General features: G+C 37.1%; 1 protein-coding gene across 1 annotated transcript; it reads left to right on the top strand.

Moving 5' to 3' along the window:
* The first annotated feature begins 541 nt into the window (after positions 1–541).
* LOC139131762 (uncharacterized) lies at positions 542–19,933 on the top strand. The gene is made up of 7 exons (XM_070697992.1): positions 542–1,339; positions 5,699–5,792; positions 11,596–11,690; positions 13,725–13,826; positions 14,672–14,731; positions 17,196–17,300; positions 18,217–19,933. The coding sequence occupies exons 1-7, from the start codon at positions 1,271–1,273 to the stop codon at positions 18,280–18,282; spliced, it is 591 nt and encodes a 196-aa protein (XP_070554093.1). The 5' UTR covers positions 542–1,270; the 3' UTR covers positions 18,283–19,933.
* The last annotated feature ends 1,521 nt before the right edge of the window (positions 19,934–21,454 follow it).

Genomic DNA, 21,454 nt, shown 5'->3' with positions numbered 1-21,454 from the left:
AATGGCACATGGTAACATGCTATAATATCACGTTTTATACTGTATTGTTCTGATTGTTCTTCGACAAAGTTTAAACATTCTACGTACGTATGAAGAAGGCCATTAAATCTGCAGTTGGCGACTGAAGATCTCGTTTGATTTACACGTGGAATCTGCTAAGACGGGATTTTAAGAAGTCACCCACAGCAATTTTGTTTATAGGTCTTATTCTACTTTACATTAAACGTTTTACGAGATCTGTGTTCACTTTTTTCCTCCTCGATTACGCGTATCACCTGACAGATATGCAGATGTTTGACAATAAACTGAACATCCGAGCGAAAAATCTTCGGATTTTCCGGACATATGACTCTGGCCCAAATGGTAACATGGGATCAATATTCGCACGGATTAAAAATGCTTTCCGGTACCGGGTTTTAAAAAAAGCTGAAATCTATCTCAGACATGATTCGTGACAATACCTCCTAACACGTTCACGTAACACGATACTGACGATACAACTTCCGCCAGGTAGGTGTTTACTAAGAATGGATGGGTCGATGAACAACCAGGAACTAAATTACGCTAACAATTGCCAGCTTGAAGTATCGTGAACTTTAAGGTAATGTCAGAGGTCCTACCCATTAAGGCTTCAAAATGATCTACTTTCAAATGAAACGGCAACGGTGCGTCACAGTTTCCGCCATACCATCGCACCGATCAGGCAATCCGAGGCTCTGACGACGTGGTAGTTGTCCATGGTGAAAACGGCCTCTATCAACTTTGAACCGGTGCGGTATTGGTGCTGTACATACCGCCGGGATATTGAATGTACATGTAACTGCTATCAGGAACAAGTGTTGACCGATAAGTTCCAGGAAGATCTGACGGCCGGTGTCTCTCAACGCGCAATCCACAGACAACGTGAAGTACTCATGAATGTTGTGTAATGTCACGGTCACTCGATTATTTAGCCCGGGATTTTCTGCTTGCGTGTGGACATGTGACGTTCAGATGACGATGGCCGGGAGCTATTGTTATCATGTAAACGAACCAACCTTCCGGGTTCACATCTAAATATAGTTTGAGAGGCCGTGTTTTCGCCAGATGCTACTTTGATCAAACTCGTATGTAGCAGACTCCTCGAAGCATAGTGTTTTTGCTAGAAGTTAATACACCACACAAACTTTATCAGTATCATCAGCTGCACAACCGCTTCTAAAAAGTCATGTGAAGTGTGTTTTTGAGAAGAAAACCACGAAATTAAAAATATTGCGAGTTTTTTCCCAAGATGTTGATCCGATCGTGTTGCTGCTTTGATCTCCACGGTGGTGCTGTTGCAAGCGCTATATATACTTTGGTAAGTTTAATTCTTTTTGCTTTATTTTAGAAATATATACAGAAAAATCGATTTTACATTTTTGTCATGCATGCTATACAGTATTAGACATATTTCGACATCACGATACTCGCCGATTTCAAAAAGGAACTCCGACTAACTTTTCTACATCAGGAACGGTCTTTGTGTAAATATTTTAATTGTCTGACAAGGTCTGTTTCTACTTGAGTATGGGAAAAACAAAACACATTTTGATTTATAAAATACTCGATTGAAAACGGTATTTTTGTTTCACATTGTCCAATGTTTTTCTTAACAGGTCAGTAATCGGACGATTTAGATAAAAAGTCACGAACATACGATAAGCCAAACTGAAATGGCTGTTATTTCCACTTTAAATAATTTATTGCCAAACAAATTTACCTTACACGATTTGGCCAAACCAGAGCTGAGCTACAATTATATTTAGGACTAATTGATTATTCTGAACAGGTGATAAACTGTCAGGGCATCACGTGAATTGCACCAGTGCCAGCTCTTTCCCACCAAACTTAACTGATCATACGGAAAAGCATACCCTGCCAATGTGTGAATCCGGGGTTGACAAATTATTGAAAATCTAATGTTTTGCGGTAAAAAAAGATTCGGCTATAAACGCTGTTTGACTTGCAACACTCGGTAAAATACTTCGAATAAATATTTTGTATTTCATGATTTTTTTTTAAATGTTTGTTGTTCTTGTTAGTGTGGTTTACGGTTGGTTTCCTGACAGCACGACCATTTGTTACACAACTAGCTATGACAGTTGAAACCTTTCTGTTACTCCGAATTTAGCAATTGCTTTCCGATGTTTAGAATGCTAAAACGATGAAAGCACACAGTTTCAGGGCATTCAAATTTCGTCTTAAATTGATGAAGGTAGTTTACAATCAAAAGAACAAGAAAGATGAGATTCCCTGGGCTCCGCCAGTATGTTTGAAAATGGACCAAGGCAGGGCATTGCTATACCAGGAAGGCAGTGGTCATCAGTAAATAAATGTCCTTGTTATGCGCAGACCCCCGGCATCTATCAATTATACCTTTTCTTTTTTTAAAAGTAGGCTTGTCCCAATTCTTTTGGCTTATTGGTATCATAACAGTTTGTCTGTTTAGGTTGGTTTTTGAGGGGGCAGGGGTGGATAAACTTCAGCATGACTTTCGCTTCGATAGAGTAGTCGCGGCGAAGCTTGGCGGTTCAAGAGCTCTTGCCGACACCTCGGTGATGTTTGTAGACAACTCCCAAGCTACTCAAGGAGAAAACACTTAACTCTAGTATTTGTAAGTTTAAAAAGACGTGTCATATATTGTTCAAGAGTTGTTTGTCCTATCGTCGTTTTTACCCGTCAAGATGTCGCGGTTTTCTGTTCTTTTCAAACCTAAATTTGCCTTTTTTTGTTACTTGTCTTTTTTCGACCTTTTTGGGTCATTGTGTATTGTTAGCTTTGAGATTTTGTACCTGTAACACGTGGAAGGGCTACAGGGGATATAAGGGTCAGCTGGAAACGGCTATTCTTCGATAGTTAAGTTTGACCATGAAGCAGATGTGTTTTTTTTGTAGATGAGATTGTGTTGTATCATCAAAGCACCGAGACAATCGTAGAGCCAATGTACTAGTATTAGCAGTGATTAGTAAAAATAACCAGCACTCGATGAAAATAAAAGTTCCCACCAAGAAATTGCTAAACACGGTCATGTATAAAGAAATGTAAAATGTACGGTTAGACTCCAGTTGCCCTGGCTCGTAAAATTAATTCAGGCAATTATCTACACGGAAGCGGGAAAAACTCAAACTTCAACAGTGGATATTTTCATGACACTGTGAAAATTAATTGCAGATTCCTGAACTTCTAACCAGTCTTATCAAAGGTCAAGAGGAGTAGTTCTGATGTCACACCACTGAAGTCTGAATCATGTAAAATTTGAAGATTGCATGGCAACATGTACGAATCCCCGTCGAATTCATTTATCGTCATGGGCAGAAAAACTTAAACCCCGTTAATCAAAGGTTTCTACTAAGTTGCAAAATAGAATTGTTTAAAACAGATTTTCTGGCAGTATGAACAAAATAAATCCAGAGACCTGTACAAATCTGGCTGTTTTTTTTGTTAGAAATCCGTTCCGAAAAATGATGCCCGCTGACGTCAAAAACACATTAGCGCATGCGCGAACTGGAATGTAAACAAAGATGTCGTCTGCGGCCGAGCGAAACGATAGTCGAGAAATTTGTCGGTTTATCCTACTTTGTGAAGAAGAACTAAATGCTCTGGTTTCAAACAAGGACTTGAAACGAACGAAAACGATAATCAAAGGTGCATTGAACGTTTTGCAGAAGTATTGCGACCCTGTCGGAAAAAACTTTTTCTTGCCGAACCACTCCAACATATTACATCATAAGCTTAAGCTTACATGCGACAAGTTTTGAGTATGGTACGTTCTTATGCATGACTACGGATGAGGTGTGTTATAAAACACATATTGACTGGCCATGAGGGCAACAGCATACGTCTGTACCCCGAGGGACTGTGAGTCACCCCCAAAAACAGACTCCCTCGTCCTTCGGCCTCGGGAAACAGTCAGTTTTTTTTGGTGACTCACAGTCCCTCGGGGTAGGCTACAGACGTATGCTGTTGCCCTCGTGGCCAGTCAACATGTGTATACTATTAGTCAACAAAAGTGCTACACTACTGCATTCAATCAGTACATCCTGCATGATAATATACCTCAGGGGAACCTTGTTATTGTTACCTCCGCGGATAAATCTTCGGCACCTGAGTATGGAGTAGGCCTATAGGTTTTGAACGTAGTGTGCACACAGAAAGTGAAAGACTTGTAATTTGTCCCTAAAAGTTTTCAACCGTGCTCTTTCAAAATCTAGAATAAATATCACGGGTCAAAGGGGTGAAAATTTTGGTACCAGAGAAACAAATCATGCCGATATTTGACTTCAAAATGGCCACCGTCCTTGTGTTAACCTTATGAGAGAAGAATTAAATTTTCGATTTTCACAAAAATAAGACGGTGAAAATTCTAGTTAGCCTACTTAAAGCGTTTACAAAAATGGTAAACCATAAGAGATTTATAAAAATTTTAGCATCCGAATATCTGTCCCGAGGCGCATTATACCGTTCTGGCGTATTCTGGTTTTGACCATACCTGTGCACCTATAGGCCTACCTGAAGAATTTCGAAGAGCAGTTTTGATAAAAGTTTAAAAATAGATTGCACATATTCCATCATTATTGAGCAAAACTGAGCCAGATTAAATCGAGCCACCAAAGTACCTAACATGAAAGCGATGTCATCAACGTGCACTCTGTACCCTGAAAAGAACTTTGCAATAGGCCTATATCTTAATGACTTAAGGGACGTCTGTTTTTTAAGAGTGGTCATGTAACCACATGAGTGGCACGAGAAAATGACACAACTATTTCGTTCAGAGTACACACAAATGAAAATAACTTAAAGCTTTTTTTTCCCTACAACAACAACAATGGCTGCTCGTTGTTCCGTAACTTACTGACACTCAGATGGCGGTGAATCAGACGCCATTGTTAGAGGCAATATTGATCGGCAAAGAGACAGCATCAAGGAAACAAAACCTAATAAAATATCGAGGGCTATTTTTGACATGATAAATGGCTAGACACTCTCATTAAATTTAACACTGAATTGATACATAATTTCCAGCTAATACCTTGTGATAAAAATCGATGGCGAAAGACTTCCTTAAGTTTCTAATCTCGAATTCTCGTTACCTTGAGGAAATGGTCATGAGTTATATGAACACAACCCCCTAAAATCATCACAGCTTTTGGTCTTATCAAGTTCATAGTTTTGGTGCTACCAAAAAGTCATTAGAACTATTTCAATAAAGGACTGCTGTTGATTGACTATGGAAATTTCCTTGCGTATAAAGTTCCGATAACCTACATTGAAATTCGCCAGACACCGAAGGTTTCAAAGATCCAGTGGTTGCAACTATTGATGTATCTTCCGTTATTTTTGTTTTGCTCGAAAAATAGAGTTTGTTATCATACAAAAAACAACAACAACATTATTTCAAAATTCCATTCTTCAACTGGGCAACACAGCTAGTATGTACGTTATGTTCATTCTTATTGCTGACAACTGATTTTGGACTAGAATTCATTTGACGACACTCACAGTGCATATTATACAAAATGAGGTCAAGGCAAATATTTTACCATAATTCAAGGACAGGGAAAGGAAACTATACAAATCAAACCATGGTCGACCCTTTCAACAAGTGTCTTTCAAAATCCGACGTATTCACGGTAATTTATTTGTAATTTTCTTTTATTATAAACTTCTTTTCTGACAGACGATATGTGTCCTGGGTATTGTACTGCAGACTCAAGAATACCTGCTCGGACTGACAGAAGCAAACACTACGTCTACCCAGGGTATCCAAAGAAGTAAGTTATTACAGCTTCAAACCATTTTTCTCGGGTCGAGTGTGAAGCGACGTATCCCGATCTGGTGTCCGTTTCCGTTAACAAATTGAGAACACCAGTCATCATTTGAATTAACATTTATTTGTTGCATAAATAATGAACGACAACCATAAACCAATTATAACCACAGTGTAGTACCCTTGGTGTTAATCCCTTTCACACTGCTTCAGTTTGAAAATCTTGCTTTCGTAGCTTGCTTAACAAGTATGAAGATTCGGGCGCGGGCCAGGCATTTAGTGTACCTCTTACTGTGTTTAATATGCGGCATTCCAACCTTGTGTTAGTAACATTTATTGTTGCAGAGCCACTGAATGATATTTATCCCTAAAATGTACGGTGATACTATAACAAAGCACCAAAACGAAATACTGAAAATTGAAAATTAAAATTGTATCATATGAAATCAGTATAGACGATCATGAAGGACCGCACCCATTGCGATTCCGTTAAAATGACAATGAATCATTTGTATATGACGCGCGTGATCAGATACTTTTTATAGAAAATACACATGTCTAATATTGTACATTTACCAAACTCGATGATCTAGTTTTTTTATTTAGCGTGGGAAGGGATTTAGCTTACTCTTCAGACTTACATACAATACATTCTGAGCGTATAAGGTGGTTTGTCTGTTTGAAATCCAACTTGATGTAGGACAGTTCGTTCATCAGAGCTGACAGTACCATCAAACAGCTAACATAATTTGTAGTACTATCACCATCTTGCTTAAAGACGAACCAACCATATAATTAACTAATTAACCATCCAACTAACTATGCAAGCAGATTGCTAACTAAGTAGCAGGCTAACTTTCTGATTGAAAAATTAACTGACTCATTTATTCACCCTCAATTCACTCAATAGCGCACAAGTATATAAACCTGCGAAATCATTAATTTAATAATAAAGTGATAAACAAGGCTGCAAAATACGCTAATTTTGTAAAGATAATCACAAGTAGGGGCAAGGCTATGTTGTTGATTTGGTCAATTAACCAGTAGTTATCTGAACCGTGATGTTAGTACTAAGAGTATTTTTTCGGGAAAGGTGTGTAATCCTTCCTTGTCTCATCAGACTGAGGATGCTTCTAAAGGCCAAGTTTTTTAACGATCCATGTTACCAGACATGTGACTGTCGAAGATGATGGTAGTATGAATTGTGTACCGTACGTACTCGTTGGCGAACTGCCAAGTGATCACCTTACCATTTTTAATGTCTTGCGGTTCATATCGCATTTCATCTACAACAGCAGATTTAATTATAGTTGGTCAGCTTCTTGATACTGTGCTTTTCAAGTTTCAAGCCTTGGTAGTATTTTTTCAGACTTGTTTCTATTTCAAACGTTTGGGGAATTTCAACTTTTACTCGTTTGTCGAGTTTCATACCATATTTGGGCAAGTGCAAAGAGATGGAACATCAGGTAAGCTGCAGGTAACTGTAGAAGAGAGTACTTACTAGATCAACCGAAACTGAATTGTTTGCCGCGACGCAGTGAATAAACTGCAAACATACGAATACATAACGCCCCCATGCACAAGTATAGGGCTCTGTCACAACGTCGCAACGATATAGGGTTTAGGCTTTATGTATAGAGGTAGGCATCGTTTCTGTCATTAGGTGGCGTGTTGTTTCCGTGGTGGAGTAATTTGCATCCTTTGCTCTAGGTGAAATAGATCTGTTGCACATGATATCTCAATGACGGAACTTTCATCCTACCCTCGGAATCCAAACAAACATCAATAACATCGTTATTCTATTCTTGGTACGTGACGTTTTTCATAATTAATGGTCATCACTGGACGGTGGATTCCATTACGCCTTATTCCAGAAAGGGGAAGTTGTCTGTCCGGGGTCATGAGACTTTATTTAGACGCACGTCACCCGTTTTGATTTTTTTGTAATTTTCTTTCTTTACTGCAGCTTTTAACTTTGTCAATTTTGTGGCATCCCTTTGTCTTTATACTTCTTCCACATTTTGTCGTATTTTTTCCCATTTTATGTTTTATCATTGCTACTTTTTTACTTATTTATATTAGAGTCCTGTGAGCGTGCTCTCTTTCTATATGAATATCATATAAAAAGTTTAATGTGATCTTTAAGTGAGAATCAACACAAGATGTTATTTCCAATTATTTTTTTCAGTGTACTTAAGCAGTGTTCATCGGCCACTTTTTCATATTGCCCGAGCATTTTGCCAATGAACCTGCTATTTTTTTTCAGCCGGCCTATACATTTTTGGTCGACCCACCGATTTAATGCGTAAATAAACGTTCTTCTTAGATATGAATATACTTGTTTCGATGAAAAATTCTTTAAAGGGAGGGGATCGTCAGAACTGCATCTGTGCGACTTGCTTACAAAAATGTATTCCATGCACGATATGCCCACAGATGCATCACGTCAACATAGCTGCAACATTTAAATTTTACGACGTGCGTCATGACAAATATGCTTCCACTTTCATCAGTCGCCAACGTACCTTTGATATAGTGTTTACACATAGACCATATGGGTGAGATGTGACCTATGGGTGCATTTCTGACGACCAATACAATGCAAGTAAATTACTCCAAAAACGACAACTTCTTCATTTGATGATAATTTTAGTCTGTTGGTGGAAACTTTAAGGATTTTGTTATTGCGAGAAGTCCGTGTCATCATTGTCATTGACATATAGTGTAAATCTTCTGGCACTATGTTGACACAGCTCATCGACCACGGTCATTGTGTCATGCCTCGGTCGATATACAATAGTGCAATTTGGTTCAACTTCAGTGTACGCTCTTTTTGATTTACCAGGGATTTTCTCCTCGATAAGGGACTGGTCAGTTTCTTCGGCCTGGGGGGGGGCGCTTTGGAATTATTTTTGCCGACGTCAAAAAGTGGCTGACCCCCTCCTATTGCAAGTTTTGAAAACAGGGTGACCCCCTATTCCAAATTTCGAAAACAGGGTGACCCCCCGCGACATAGGTAAAACAAAAGGTGGATACAAATTATATATATATATATATATATATATATATATATATATATATATATATATATATATTATTTTACATTTTACATACATTTATATTTTAAATAGTCATTCTATGTTTTAATGAAATTGTTGACATGTTAGTTGTAAGATAGGAATTTCAAAGTGTCAGTCTTAAAGTTTGAATACAGTACATTTTGAATGAGCTGTATTTTGAATGAGCTGTGAATGTATTTCACACTTTCTATGCTTAACCAGATGTCCTGAACTGTTGTACAGAAATGGATGTCAATCATTAATATCAAAGAGGAAAAAGCAGTGAATCAAAAACTTTGATGGGTGTTAAGACTTGCCAACCATCCAATTAAATCTCTGAGGAGCCATAGAGAGCTTTTTTAGCCAAATCTGATGTGTACAGTGTCTGAGAGGACCTTTTCTTGTAACATTGAAACCATAAAAGCACAGCTAATAATGACAAAAACTGCCTTTTTTAACTGTTATTTTGTTCATAAAAAAGCATCTTTCTACAGAAAACCTGTGACACAAAGGAAAATAATTGCATCAATGAGAAGGAAAGATATCTTGTCATTTTTCTATCTCTAAAATAAGTCACTGTATCAAATATATATTGTGAAATATTTGTGCATGTTGCTTTCTCATACTGAATTCTCATAGAGAGAACAGAAAAGTATCAGGAATTTGTCATCCTTTTCATATGAAATGCAGATTTCATAATGGTACACTTTCACTTAGCAAACATCAAGATATCTCTGATTTATTAAAGTATGGCGCCCGAAGGGCGCGCCGAAAAATATGAAACATCCTGATATCTCTGATATATATGCCTTGTATATTAAAGTCATGAACCTGAAGGGCATGCATGCTGAAAAATATTGAACATACAGATATCTCTGATGTATGTATGCTTGATATGTTAAAGTTGGGCGTGCTGAAAAATATGACTGATTATTAAAGTTACGCGCCCGAAGGGCGCGCCAAATGATGAAACTGAATGATGAAATTTGTTGCTGACACTAGCATTTTAGGCAATGATGAGCCTTTGTCAAAATTCAAAAACACGCTGACCCCCCCTATTGGGCATTTCAAAAACATGGTGACCCCCCTATCACCAAAGTCAAAACAGGGTGACCCCCGCCCATGAATCCACCGCCCCCCCCAGGTCTGAAGAAACTGACCATCCATAACAACTTTATAAATTTGTTCAGAATTATCAAGAGACCATAATATATTCCAAAGCCATTTAGATTCTATCATGAGATAGATATGAACATCTCTAATAGTCGGTAATTCAGATCTATTGCTGGCCTTGTCATTGGTATCTTTAAAAATAGGTAAACAAGTTTCGTTTTTTCTCCGACCTTCTTTGCATCGTAGCAGAAGAAAAGTAACATTATGAAAATAAGTACAAAGAATGTAAAGTAAAGAAACTAGGCAAGGATATTGAGTTGTGCAACCACTACAGTCTGCTGATCTTGATAGCAATTTGGGCAGATAAATGGCAGATGTCTTTTCATCCTGACAAGTGTTCTGTACTCACAGTTACTAGAAAACGCCCACCACTTATTTACAATTACAAACTAGACGGAAAAATAAATATCTTGGTTGTATTTTGACATCTGAGCTAAATTGGCAGGAAGACATAAATTCAATTTGTTACAAAGCCAATAAAACTCTTGGTTTTCTACGGAGAAATCTCAACATTAGCTCCCACTCAGTAAAAGAAAAAGCTTACAAAGCTCTTGTTAGACCTATGCTGGAATACGCACCTACAGTTTGGGACCCATACAGACAAGTTGATATCATTAACATAGAAAAAGTACAAAAACGTGCTGCTCGTTTCGTTTTCTACAAATACCGTTCTCAATCAAGTGTTAATGCTATGTTACAAAAACTACAATGGAAATCCCTAGAACAACGTAGAAAAGAGACCAGACTTGCAATGTTATTTAAAATTAGTACGTAATCAGTAGCCATTGATAACGATAAATTTCTGAAACACCCAAATAGGCTCACAAGACACATGCACTGTAGAACGTACCAGGTTCCAAAATTTTAGACAGACTACAGGAAAGAATCATTTTTCCCAAGAACTATTATTGACTGGAACAATTTACCCCCAGACATTGTGACAGCAGAAACACTCGAATATTTCAAAGCCAAAGTAGCACATTTCTATGAGTGATTATCTACATTGTAAATTCAGTTGCGCACAACTAGCAAAATCTTCAATTTGTTGAAGGTGGCTAGACTAGGAAGAAGAAGAAGAAGAAGAATAAGAAGAAGAAAAAGAAGGCTATTTCTTCATTTGTTGTCCCTTTTTGCGGGCGTATAAAATTCGCCAGTCTGCCTTAAATCGTAGAGTCGTTAGAAACTTGTCAAGTCGATGTTTAGTTAGCTCTCATGTATCTTCCTATATCTTCCGGCTGTCATACCCAAGTTTGTTGATTGTTGCTGTGGATTTAAGAACAGATGACAGGAATATACCTATGTCAACCTTATGATTTACGTTGATACAGTTTTTTTCCGGGTTCAAACAAGCGACAAAATGTATACTGTTTTCCCCCGAAATATTTCCTCTTCCGTTTTCCGTCTCGGATCCTCCTTGCACAAGGTCATTCGTCTTTTTTTCTTTCTTTACCATGTTTACGTCATTCCTCTTGGTTTCCTCTGTATTTACGATTGCGACATCCCGAAGAGGACAAGACTATCGTGTTCGTATAATTTGTTGATTTTCGTCGTCTCTTTCACCTCTTTTATCCGCAGCCTTGGACACATTCAAATGCGTCGCCATAGCCCAGTATGTTCGCTATTCCACTATGGTCATTCTCTCAGTGATCATGCTCATTGGAGTAAACAAGGTGCGTACTCTGCATTCACAGTCTCCGCACAGTTTGAACAAATCGCTATGAGTTCTATGAGTGTCACAATGCTGTTCAGTAGTTTTACGACTACAGTCACCCAAGGTGGATAATTGCGTATACATTACGTTTACACTTTTTTGTAAGTCGTACCACAGTCCCTCTATCCACCGGTCTGGAAACGCCTATTGTAAAAGGTGTCAATCACCTAGACCGCACAGCCGAACCGCGATACGAGGGCCAGTCACGTGATAATGCGTAGCTTGGGTTTGTTCTGCATGCCACAGTCCCCGATGCGTGTACGCTTTTCTCGAATTTTCGCTGTTTTTGGCTCTATTAAGTGTTCTCTGCGTCTATCTACGACACGAAGACAGAAATTATCATATCCTGAAACCGGTGTTTGTTTTTCGTAATCCTTATCCCATCGTAAATGATGATAGTGTGCGATAATTTCTGGGGTTGACCGCTGCGAGTGTGTTGACGTACGTAGCACAAGCAACGGCTGGAATCACACCGGAAAATTTGTGGCCCCTTCTCTTGCAATGCTAGTAGTCAGTGTCTCCAAATATGATCTAAATATGTTTTCTGTGTAATATTCTGTGAAATCATGTCTGTTAACTGAACAGAATAGGAAAGACAACTGCAGAAATGCATGTAGATTTTAGTTGTGTGGTCGCACATTTTCCCATGCAGCGTCAATATGGCGAACTCTCGATACGTACGCTCGCTCAGGCACGGCTGGAAACACACCGGAAAATTTGTCGTCCATTTCTCTTGCAATGCTAGTAGTCAGTGCCTCCAAATATGATCTAAATATGTTTTCTGTGTAATATTCTGTGAAATTATGTCTGTTAACTGAGCAGAATAGGAACGACAACTGCAGAAATGCACGTAGATTTTTTTCGCATATATATTTTCCCATGTAGCGTCAATATGGCGAACTCTCGATACGTACGCTCGCGCTCAGGCACAGTAAATACCTTTTACAAAATGCTATCATGTCAACACAATAACAAGTTTGGTAATGAACTACTCAGCTGTCGATGTTAATATTCAGCTGATTTTGCCTGTCTTCTTGATTTCGGGCAATAGTCCATGACACTTGCGAACAGTGCATGGCCATTTTGTTTTTCGATCGTGATCATACTGCAACCATATGTGTGGTCCCTTTCAAGCTTTATCTAGAGGGGCAACGTTACCCATTTAATGAAAAAAAAAATTGTTTAGTGTTTCTAAAGTGAACAAGTTGTAATGTTTTGTGATATTCTGAAAATAACAACCCACAAACGTCATGTTTTTGAACGATCACATTGCGGCTGTCATAGGATCGTGGGGTAGCGACATCGATATAGCGGCCAGTTAAACATTGTCAGTGTCCTTTGTTCAAGGTGTGAATCGTGTATTGGTTCATATCACGGAGTGTCACAAAGAAACCAGCCACGTTTCCAGACCGGTGGATAGAGGGACTGTGGTCGTACACAAGTTTTATAGCTAGCATTGTAGATACAAAGAACCGACTCATTCGAGTGTTTGGCTAGAACACAAAACAGAAGTGCCGAAATACATATTATATTGATGATATCTTACAGTTTGCTGTCGGATAATACGTCAACATTCTGGGTAGACGAAACAGCAAATGCAGAATTTTGTAGTTTCACGTACACACATTGTGTTCCTATCAGTCTTTCTGCAGATCTATCTATCTATCTATTTGTCCGTCTTAATAATATCCCATAATATGATTCACTTACAGCAATTATTCTGATTACAATTGTGTTACCGGTTTTTGTGGTGAACAAGAAATTATCATAATTCTGCTGAAAGTATTGAAACATTGATCTTGAAATCTGATGAATCAGTGATGGAAAATTCACCAGCTACAAATTTTGAAATTGGTTATGAAATGTTAATTAGAACAGGAGTTGGGGAAAATAGGACAATGTACAGGCAGAGGAAGTCTATACAGAAAAAAAGTAGTTTGTTTATTGAAAAAGTACTAAATAGACACGTCTATTTTGTTCATTGTTCGGACAGGAAAAAAGGAAACTGCTCTTGCCTTGGATTTGCGGAATGGTTTTGTACATAATAACTGAAATCATTCTTCAAATATGGGCTGCAATTTTGGAAGCTACAGAAGTAAGTATATGATCTCTCAAACTTATAATGCTGTTGTATCGATATAGACACATTGTGTAAGTAAATAAATAAATAAATAAATAAATAAATAAATAAATAAATAAATAAATAAATAAATAAATAAATAAATAAATAAATAAACACCTTTCCAATTATGTTCACTTTAAATTATTCGATGACAAACTTTGATGATTAGATTTCAAACCGTGCAAATTACTATTTACGGAATTCTAGCCGGATAATTTTTCCATTATTTCTTGTTTTCATACTTTGTTTAGAGTCATCTCGCCAAACCGAACACGAGCCTCTGCTAACATGAGAACAAATCGAAATTAGTTTGTTTTATTTTGAATCCCTGTAGCATTTTTCACTTTTTCAAACAAGTGTTGATCGCAAGATAAAGCTAACCCATCTGCTGATGTCGGATCGGCGTTGCCGATGAAAAAAGCTTTTTAAACATGTATTTATTTTGTCGTGTTTGAAAGCGCACATTTCGATTAGTTATATAAACTTGATCGAGGATGAAAAGTGACAGTCACTTTTAAAAAATAATACTCAAAGGATAGAGTTTCCTTTCTCAAAAATTTGAAAGGAGACCGACGTCAGGCGCACGACCACAGAAAAGCTTGATCACGGTGGTTAAAAAGACAAAAATATCAAGTGATCAAGTTATAAATTGATGATTTTTATAAGGACGATATCAAGAAATAATTGGTAAATATGGACTCACACTGTGTACGCATGAAGGCATCATCGTTTCGCCATGTCTTTAAATTTGCCATTACTATAATTGTAGGTGTCTCCTGACTGTAATTTTTGATGTAGCATGTCTGATCCCTTTTCAGAAAAAATACGGTGTTGTGGTAGGGACATTACTGGTAATGCTGCTATTTCTAGCGCTGGATGTAAGTACTTTATTTGTGTTCTTAAATTCCCGCAGAATATCGTCACTTGGATGGTTACTTGATTACAGTCAATTTCCCTTCCAGACTGTATGCCCTCCTTACTCGAGTCCTCAATTAACCCTTTTCCTACTAGACAGTAATAACTGTATCACTTCCCCATCAGCCAAGTCAGTAAAAAGTGGTATTGAGTCAAAACATGACGTATTTTCACCCACTTGGCTTGGTATATTATAGTATCTTTTGTCCAAAAAAAATCAACTTTACAGTATCAACAGCCTTCAAATGTACAGTATTATGTTAAAATACATCATATGGAATACGTTGTGTTTCATTAATTTTAACCATCTTGACCCGGTGGTGAAATATAGACTTGGCAAGAAAAGGGTTAAAATACAACTTTTACAACTCGCATCACGACAGCAATATGATTTAGCTCACTGCTATTCTACAAATTACACATCAGGGTAACTGTAGATTTCTCATCAAGTTCGCAAGTTTCTTTCCTCGATTTTTCTGAAATCCATCTTTTGCTTTGTGTTTCACAGTGAATTAAAATTATGTGTCAGAACGACATGCCTATTTGAAATTATCCACTTCTGATCCAATATTATTTAATGGAACATTTCCCTATGAATAATGTATTTTGACTATTTTTTACATGCAAGAGTTTAAGAAATTTTCCATTGAAACAAGCTATTTTACTCTGAGGTTTGTCTTATTGTAAATCGAGCTCACTGAGGGCAATGAACAATTCCTATATATACTTACATATTAGAGATATAGCAAGTTTTGTCAAGGAAATTATTTAACAGTTACCTGTCGACTAGTAGTACCATGAAAAGTTAAATAATTCTTTTAGGTGAAATTCCAATATCATAATTGTTGTCAACATCTGAACTTTCAAATACCCTATTTGAATCAAATACATTTATATCAATTATCAAACACCTATAGAAGTACAAATTCATTGAGTTTACCATTCTAAAAAAATTATTCATAGTTTTCTCATAGACTCCAATGTATAGTGAACCCACATTTCGGTGAAATTCCAAAATCCAACCTTTAACCATCCCAGTCTAACCAAGTACTTTAAAATGAATTATCAAACGTCTATAAATACACAGATTTAGATATTTTGTATTGGAAAAAAATTATTCATAGTTTCCGCATAGACTACCATGTATAGTGAATCAACATTTCGTTGAAATTCTAAAATCCAATTTCTTGCACACATATCCATTTGTAACGAGCCTAGTCTAATCAAGTACATTAATATTAATAATTGAGAGTACATAAATACACAGATTTACCTTTTTTTGTTTGGAAAAAAAATTATCCATAGTTTCCTCATAGACTCCCATGTATAGTGGATCAACATTTTCAGTGAAATTCCAAAATCAGATTTCTTGTAAACATAATATGCACCTTTAACCATATTCTAATCAAGTACAATTATATTAATTATTCAACGTCTGTATATGCAAAATATAGCACGTTTTTTGTTGGAAAAAAAATTATTCAAAATTTTATCATAGACACCCCTATATTATGAACATAGATGAACATTTTTGGTGAAATTCTAAAGTCAAATTTTTGTCCACATACCAGTTGTAACAACCCTATTCCAATTAAGTACATTTATGTCTATTATCAAATATCTATAAATGCATAGATATAGTTTTGTATTGAAAAAGTATTACATAGTTTTCTCATACACTGTCATGTATAGTGAATCAACATTATCAATAGCTGATTATCAATGAAATCCAAATATCAAAATGTTGTACACACACGCTTCCGCAAAAATATTGCGATCCACCTGTAATTTCTGTCCAATCCCTTTGAGGGGTAATTTCAAAATCATAGCAAGTCAGAAGGGGAAATTTGAACATTAACACTTTGTGAGTTTGTAGGGAGGGTCATTTGAAAAAATCTGAGAATCTTTTTTATGGATTCTATCACCCCCAGGTGAGTGTGTGTAACTTTACTCAAGCAATGAGGGGGGTCATGAAATTTTTGTCATGGGGGGGGGGGTTCATCAATTTTTTGGTGCAATGGGTAGGGGGGTTCACTTATTTTGACTGATGCGCAGGAAGAATTTGCCGGCCCACCCCGGCTATAATAACTGAACGCTCCCTAAAGTGTAGGCAAATCGATGTATGCATTATGTTATAGTGAGTCGTGTCCATGTCTTTACGCAGTCACAAGAAAATAGGGATAAAAGAGAGGAAATACAGTCCTTAGGGCTTTATATCGATTTCATTCGTCGGGCTGTTGGCAAGTTAAGCGTGAAGAATACTTTGTCCCTTTCTGAACAATTTTTCGAGGGGTTCCAGTTGCTTCACAAAGCTAGAGCGCCCCACCACCTAGAAAACCAGATTTGATTGTGCCCTTCAGGTGCGCCCTCAAGTTTCATCACAGACGTTTACCCTACTGTATAACTTTTCCCGTATTTTCCCTTCAGATTTATTGTTTGCTCTGCGTCATCTCACATTACCAAGAACTTGGTTATGAAGAGCACTATGCAAGGATACTGACAGGTGGAGAAAATGGTCGAGTTTATCATTATGTAAGTACACAAATAAGCTTTAAGCTTACCGGTGTGTAGGAAAGTGTTGAGAATATCCGAAATTAAAACACTTTGCAAACGTTTACAAATCATGTTCCGTTTTCAACGAAATATAGAGTAGTGCACTTTCACCGTCTATGACAAAGACAAAGTCGCAGTACATGATATTGATGACGCAAAATTATATAGCAGTCGTTTATCAGTGTTTATAGCAAAGTCTTTTATTGAAGTAAGATTCATAAGGAAATGACCTATATTAACCCTTACAGTGCCGGGGGAAACGAATGCTTCATAATTCAACATTATCTTTATTAAAAACATATTTTAGCGGTCCTTTGGCCGTTTATATCAACATTGAAGCTGTGGGAAAATAATATTTGAGGAAGTCAGAAAAATATAGCTGTACGTAAATAATAAAATACAATTTGGGTCATCAAAGATTGGTGACATCAATATAATAAATATGAACTAAAACGAAGGGGAACAACTAACTACCGATGGCGTCGTTGAAAAGATTGACAGTAGTAAGGACACCCAGAGTCATTAGAAAAGGAAGGAGACACTTGAAAATAGTAAGAAATGTACATTATGGGTACTAACTAAAGGCCAATACAATTTCGAACGCATTGGTATTTTTAGAAGTGAATGAGTATGCTAGGTGCATTTTCATGTTTACTATAATCTCTTGTTGCAAAAGTGTTTATGATGCTTGCAAAATTGTTCTAAATTGTACTAAATTGATGTTTAAATTTATATAGTTAAGTTGAAGCGAAAATTTATGACAAAAGCCCGATGCTCTAAGCTATCTAAGCAATTTTGAATTCCGTTTAACGAGAGAGAGAGAGAGAGAGAGAGAGAGAGAGAGAGAGAGAGAGAGAGAGAGATACATTTATAGATTGCTTCCATACTCTTACAGGACGACGCGCCACCAAGTTACAACAGTACTCTACCACCTAGCTACAGCGAAATCAGCAAATCGTAGCATCGTCAACCGGCCTAGCTACAGTGAAACTTCCACTCCAGACGACCACCTTTGGTCACTTAAGGTTTTCTCAACATCGACAGCGGAAACCACATCTCGCAAATTGCAGACCCTTTCTATTCAATAGCCATCGCTGTTGTTGCTATAGAGATAGATGGAGTATTACTTCTTACCATCAGAGACATCGGGAAAGTAGAAGGGAAAATATACAGAGTGAAATCAAGGCTCACTTTTATTCCAAATTGATACTTTCAGCTATTACCTCATTATCATCAGATGATATTCAACTTAAGAGGACCATTTATCTCATCTTATCTTACATAATATCTTACATAAAATGATTTCTTCTATATCATATGTTATTTTAACATATCATGTTTTTCGACATTTTTAATGAAATGACTGACTAAAAGAACAAAAACAATACACATTTGCAATCTATAAGAAACTAACGCAAGCGGTGTGTTGGAAAGAGGTGCCGTAGGAAAATTTACATGTCCAATATTTATTCCGTTTCATGTTATGTTTGCAGATTACCAAGAGTGCCTCAGTCTCAAAGTACTTTTCAAAAATCTCTATGTGAAGTTTTTGAATGAGTGTAAAATTTGCGTATCATGATCACTCGTAAAACACATAGTGCTAGCAAAATATACATAATATTACCTAGACTAAGTGTGGATTATGTTTTCAAGTTTAAAATGTCAATAAACAGTCACTGTAACTTTTATATTGATTGTGTTGCTTCGTAGAAATCTTTATGATAGCAGAACAGAGGTAAATTCATTCCATGGCAAAAGTATCATAGTCAGGAGTCCATTGTCAAGTCAACCGATCCCTGGAAATGAATGTTCAATCATGACTGCGGGGGGGGGGGGCGCTCTGTTCTCGTATGACTATGACACTTCTGACGTAATATCTCACATGGTTTTTGAATGTTATTTCCGAAATGAAATATGAACTGTACTTTCTAGCATTTTTTTCTCCGTGAAAACGTGTCAAACTAATGTTATTATTCTTGAATGGGAAACGGAAGTTTCTCCGTATATGCTATGTCTTTTTCTTCGAAGTAGTCTTTGAGTATCTGTGCGGCAGCTGAGAGAGGGATTTCACTCAATTTTACAAATATGTCAGTTAAAGAGACATTGAGAGACATCAATATTTCTAACAAACTCTCACTCGGGGCATTTGCCGCATTTTCCTAATGACTTCTTCGTTGATCGCAAAAGCCTTTGCCAGCAATTTCCAACCATGGTTTTCTCCTAACACTCTCGTCAAGTTGTCTCTTGTGTCACGGTCAGCCTGATACAAAACTGCCCAGCTCCCAGCACTGACCTTTGACGGCGAATAATAGTAACAACCAAGTTGACATGTTTCCTGGATCGGAAGAAGTCTGTTAGCCTACAGACGAACAAAAGAAAATCGAAACAAATATAAATATTTACGCCAGTATGAACACTGACAATTATTACACCAACCATATGAACAGCGGCCTTTTATTTAGTAATAATGAGAGGAAATTTAGTGTTGTGTATCTCATATGCCTATGCATAGATGATACAACAATAACCAAAACACCGACAAGATTGTCGTAGGGTTATTAACAGTTCTCCCATCATTAGAAACAATGTTATTAAACACTGTTATCAAAGTCTAATTTGTCTTGGAAAACTGTGTTTTACTCGGTACATGGCGTAATTGCAAGCACATTGTCTCCGTAGTTCCCCTATATATCGGCCTATGAACTAAATTATTCGGTTCAACATACTCAATATCATTTTCACAAAGTGCTTCATATTTACGATGACGATGACGACGATGATGATTGTGATGATGATGATGGTGGTGGTGGTGGTGATGATGATGATGACGACGATGATGATGATGATGACGTCGACGAAGACGATGACGGTGATGATGATGATGATGATGATTGTCATCGTTATCATCAAACTTACCTCTTCTGCAGGGACCGTGGGGGTATCGATGACAGCGATGTGCATTTCCACGTGATTTTGCCCGTCTGGTGAATCACCCTGATTAACGTTTATACTGTAAGTGCAAGGACCGGTGTCTTCTCCACATTTGGTCAGCAGGAAACTTGTATTGCTTACACAGATCTCTTGCCAAAGGGCGTCGATATTCATGGTCTGAAAATGCATAAAATCATATGTCGTTACTAAAGAAAGGGCTATTTTATGCCCTTTTACAAAGAAAAGTTCCGACATTTAGTTATACTGTCCCTGACGTTTGTCAACGATATATGCACTAACCTAAATATGGAGTTGCTATAATTTAAGTAGCAGATATCTGACGATGAAGTAGACAATAGTATTTATTACCTGATGACTGTGACCCCTGCATTCATAGCCTCCTTGTACATTCAGAATATCAACATGCAGGTCGCCGTCGCCATGGAGAGTATAAACCTTTCTCTTCGAATTCAAGACGCTGAGTACAATATATATACGTGTTTCAGCGCATGATATAGATCAAATTCTGTGGTAAATGCATGCCACATTCAATAGGGCGATAAAATTAGAGCTAGATGGCTAAAATCAGTATTTGAAGGCTTCGAAATGTTACAACTTAATATCACTGACTGTCAATTCAAAAGTCATAATTTTCTATAAGAGTCATATCAGTACTAGGTTTTGAAATAGATATTTTTATGGCAGATCATTAGAGTTTATTTCCCATCAGTAGTCTTCAGATTTGATTTTAACTTCAAAAAACAACTTATCATAGGGCATCGAAACACTAGCCACTCAAGCAAGTATAAAGTTTTAATCATGTTTTCAATTAGAGACAAATAGTCATACCTTGTTATTAATTTTTCCCTATTTGACATAATGCAATTTTTGATTGAGGCACTGTTATGTTTCTGAAACCCTTAGTATTCTCTGGGGTAAAATCCAAAGGATGAGGTACTGCTAGGAATTTAAATCGTATTGCATCGCCGATACGATGGAGCTATGTTAGAAGATTGCGGTCGCATTCCAGTATCGGCCAAGACATGAGACAATAGAATCAGGCTAGAATCTTTGAATCATGGAATTAAAATGCATGATATAAATATTTAAATGGATAGTTAAAACGTTTGTATGTGCATACAAACGTGTTAATAATCCCATAGTATCTACATATACATAACAATTTATCTCTTTCTCATCAG

This window comes from Ptychodera flava, chromosome 4 (genome assembly GCF_041260155.1).
Source record: "Ptychodera flava strain L36383 chromosome 4, AS_Pfla_20210202, whole genome shotgun sequence".
Classification (NCBI taxonomy): Eukaryota; Metazoa; Hemichordata; class Enteropneusta; family Ptychoderidae; genus Ptychodera; species Ptychodera flava.
Note: the sequence above shows the minus strand (reverse complement) of the source record. Positions and strands in the feature narration are given on the sequence as shown.

What these genes read in the sequence shown, in the direction of transcription:
- LOC139131762 (XM_070697992.1), top strand. Translation starts at nt 1,271, where the DNA reads ATGTTGATCCGATCGTGTTGCTGCTTTGATCTCCACGGTGGTGCTGTT. An exon ending in CAAGCGCTATATATACTTTG is followed by an intron (nt 1,340 to 5,698) that starts GTAAGTTTAATT and finishes CTTTTCTGACAG; the next exon opens with ACGATATGTGTCCTGGGTAT. An exon ending in ATGGTCGAGTTTATCATTAT is followed by an intron (nt 17,301 to 18,216) that starts GTAAGTACACAA and finishes ATACTCTTACAG; the next exon opens with GACGACGCGCCACCAAGTTA.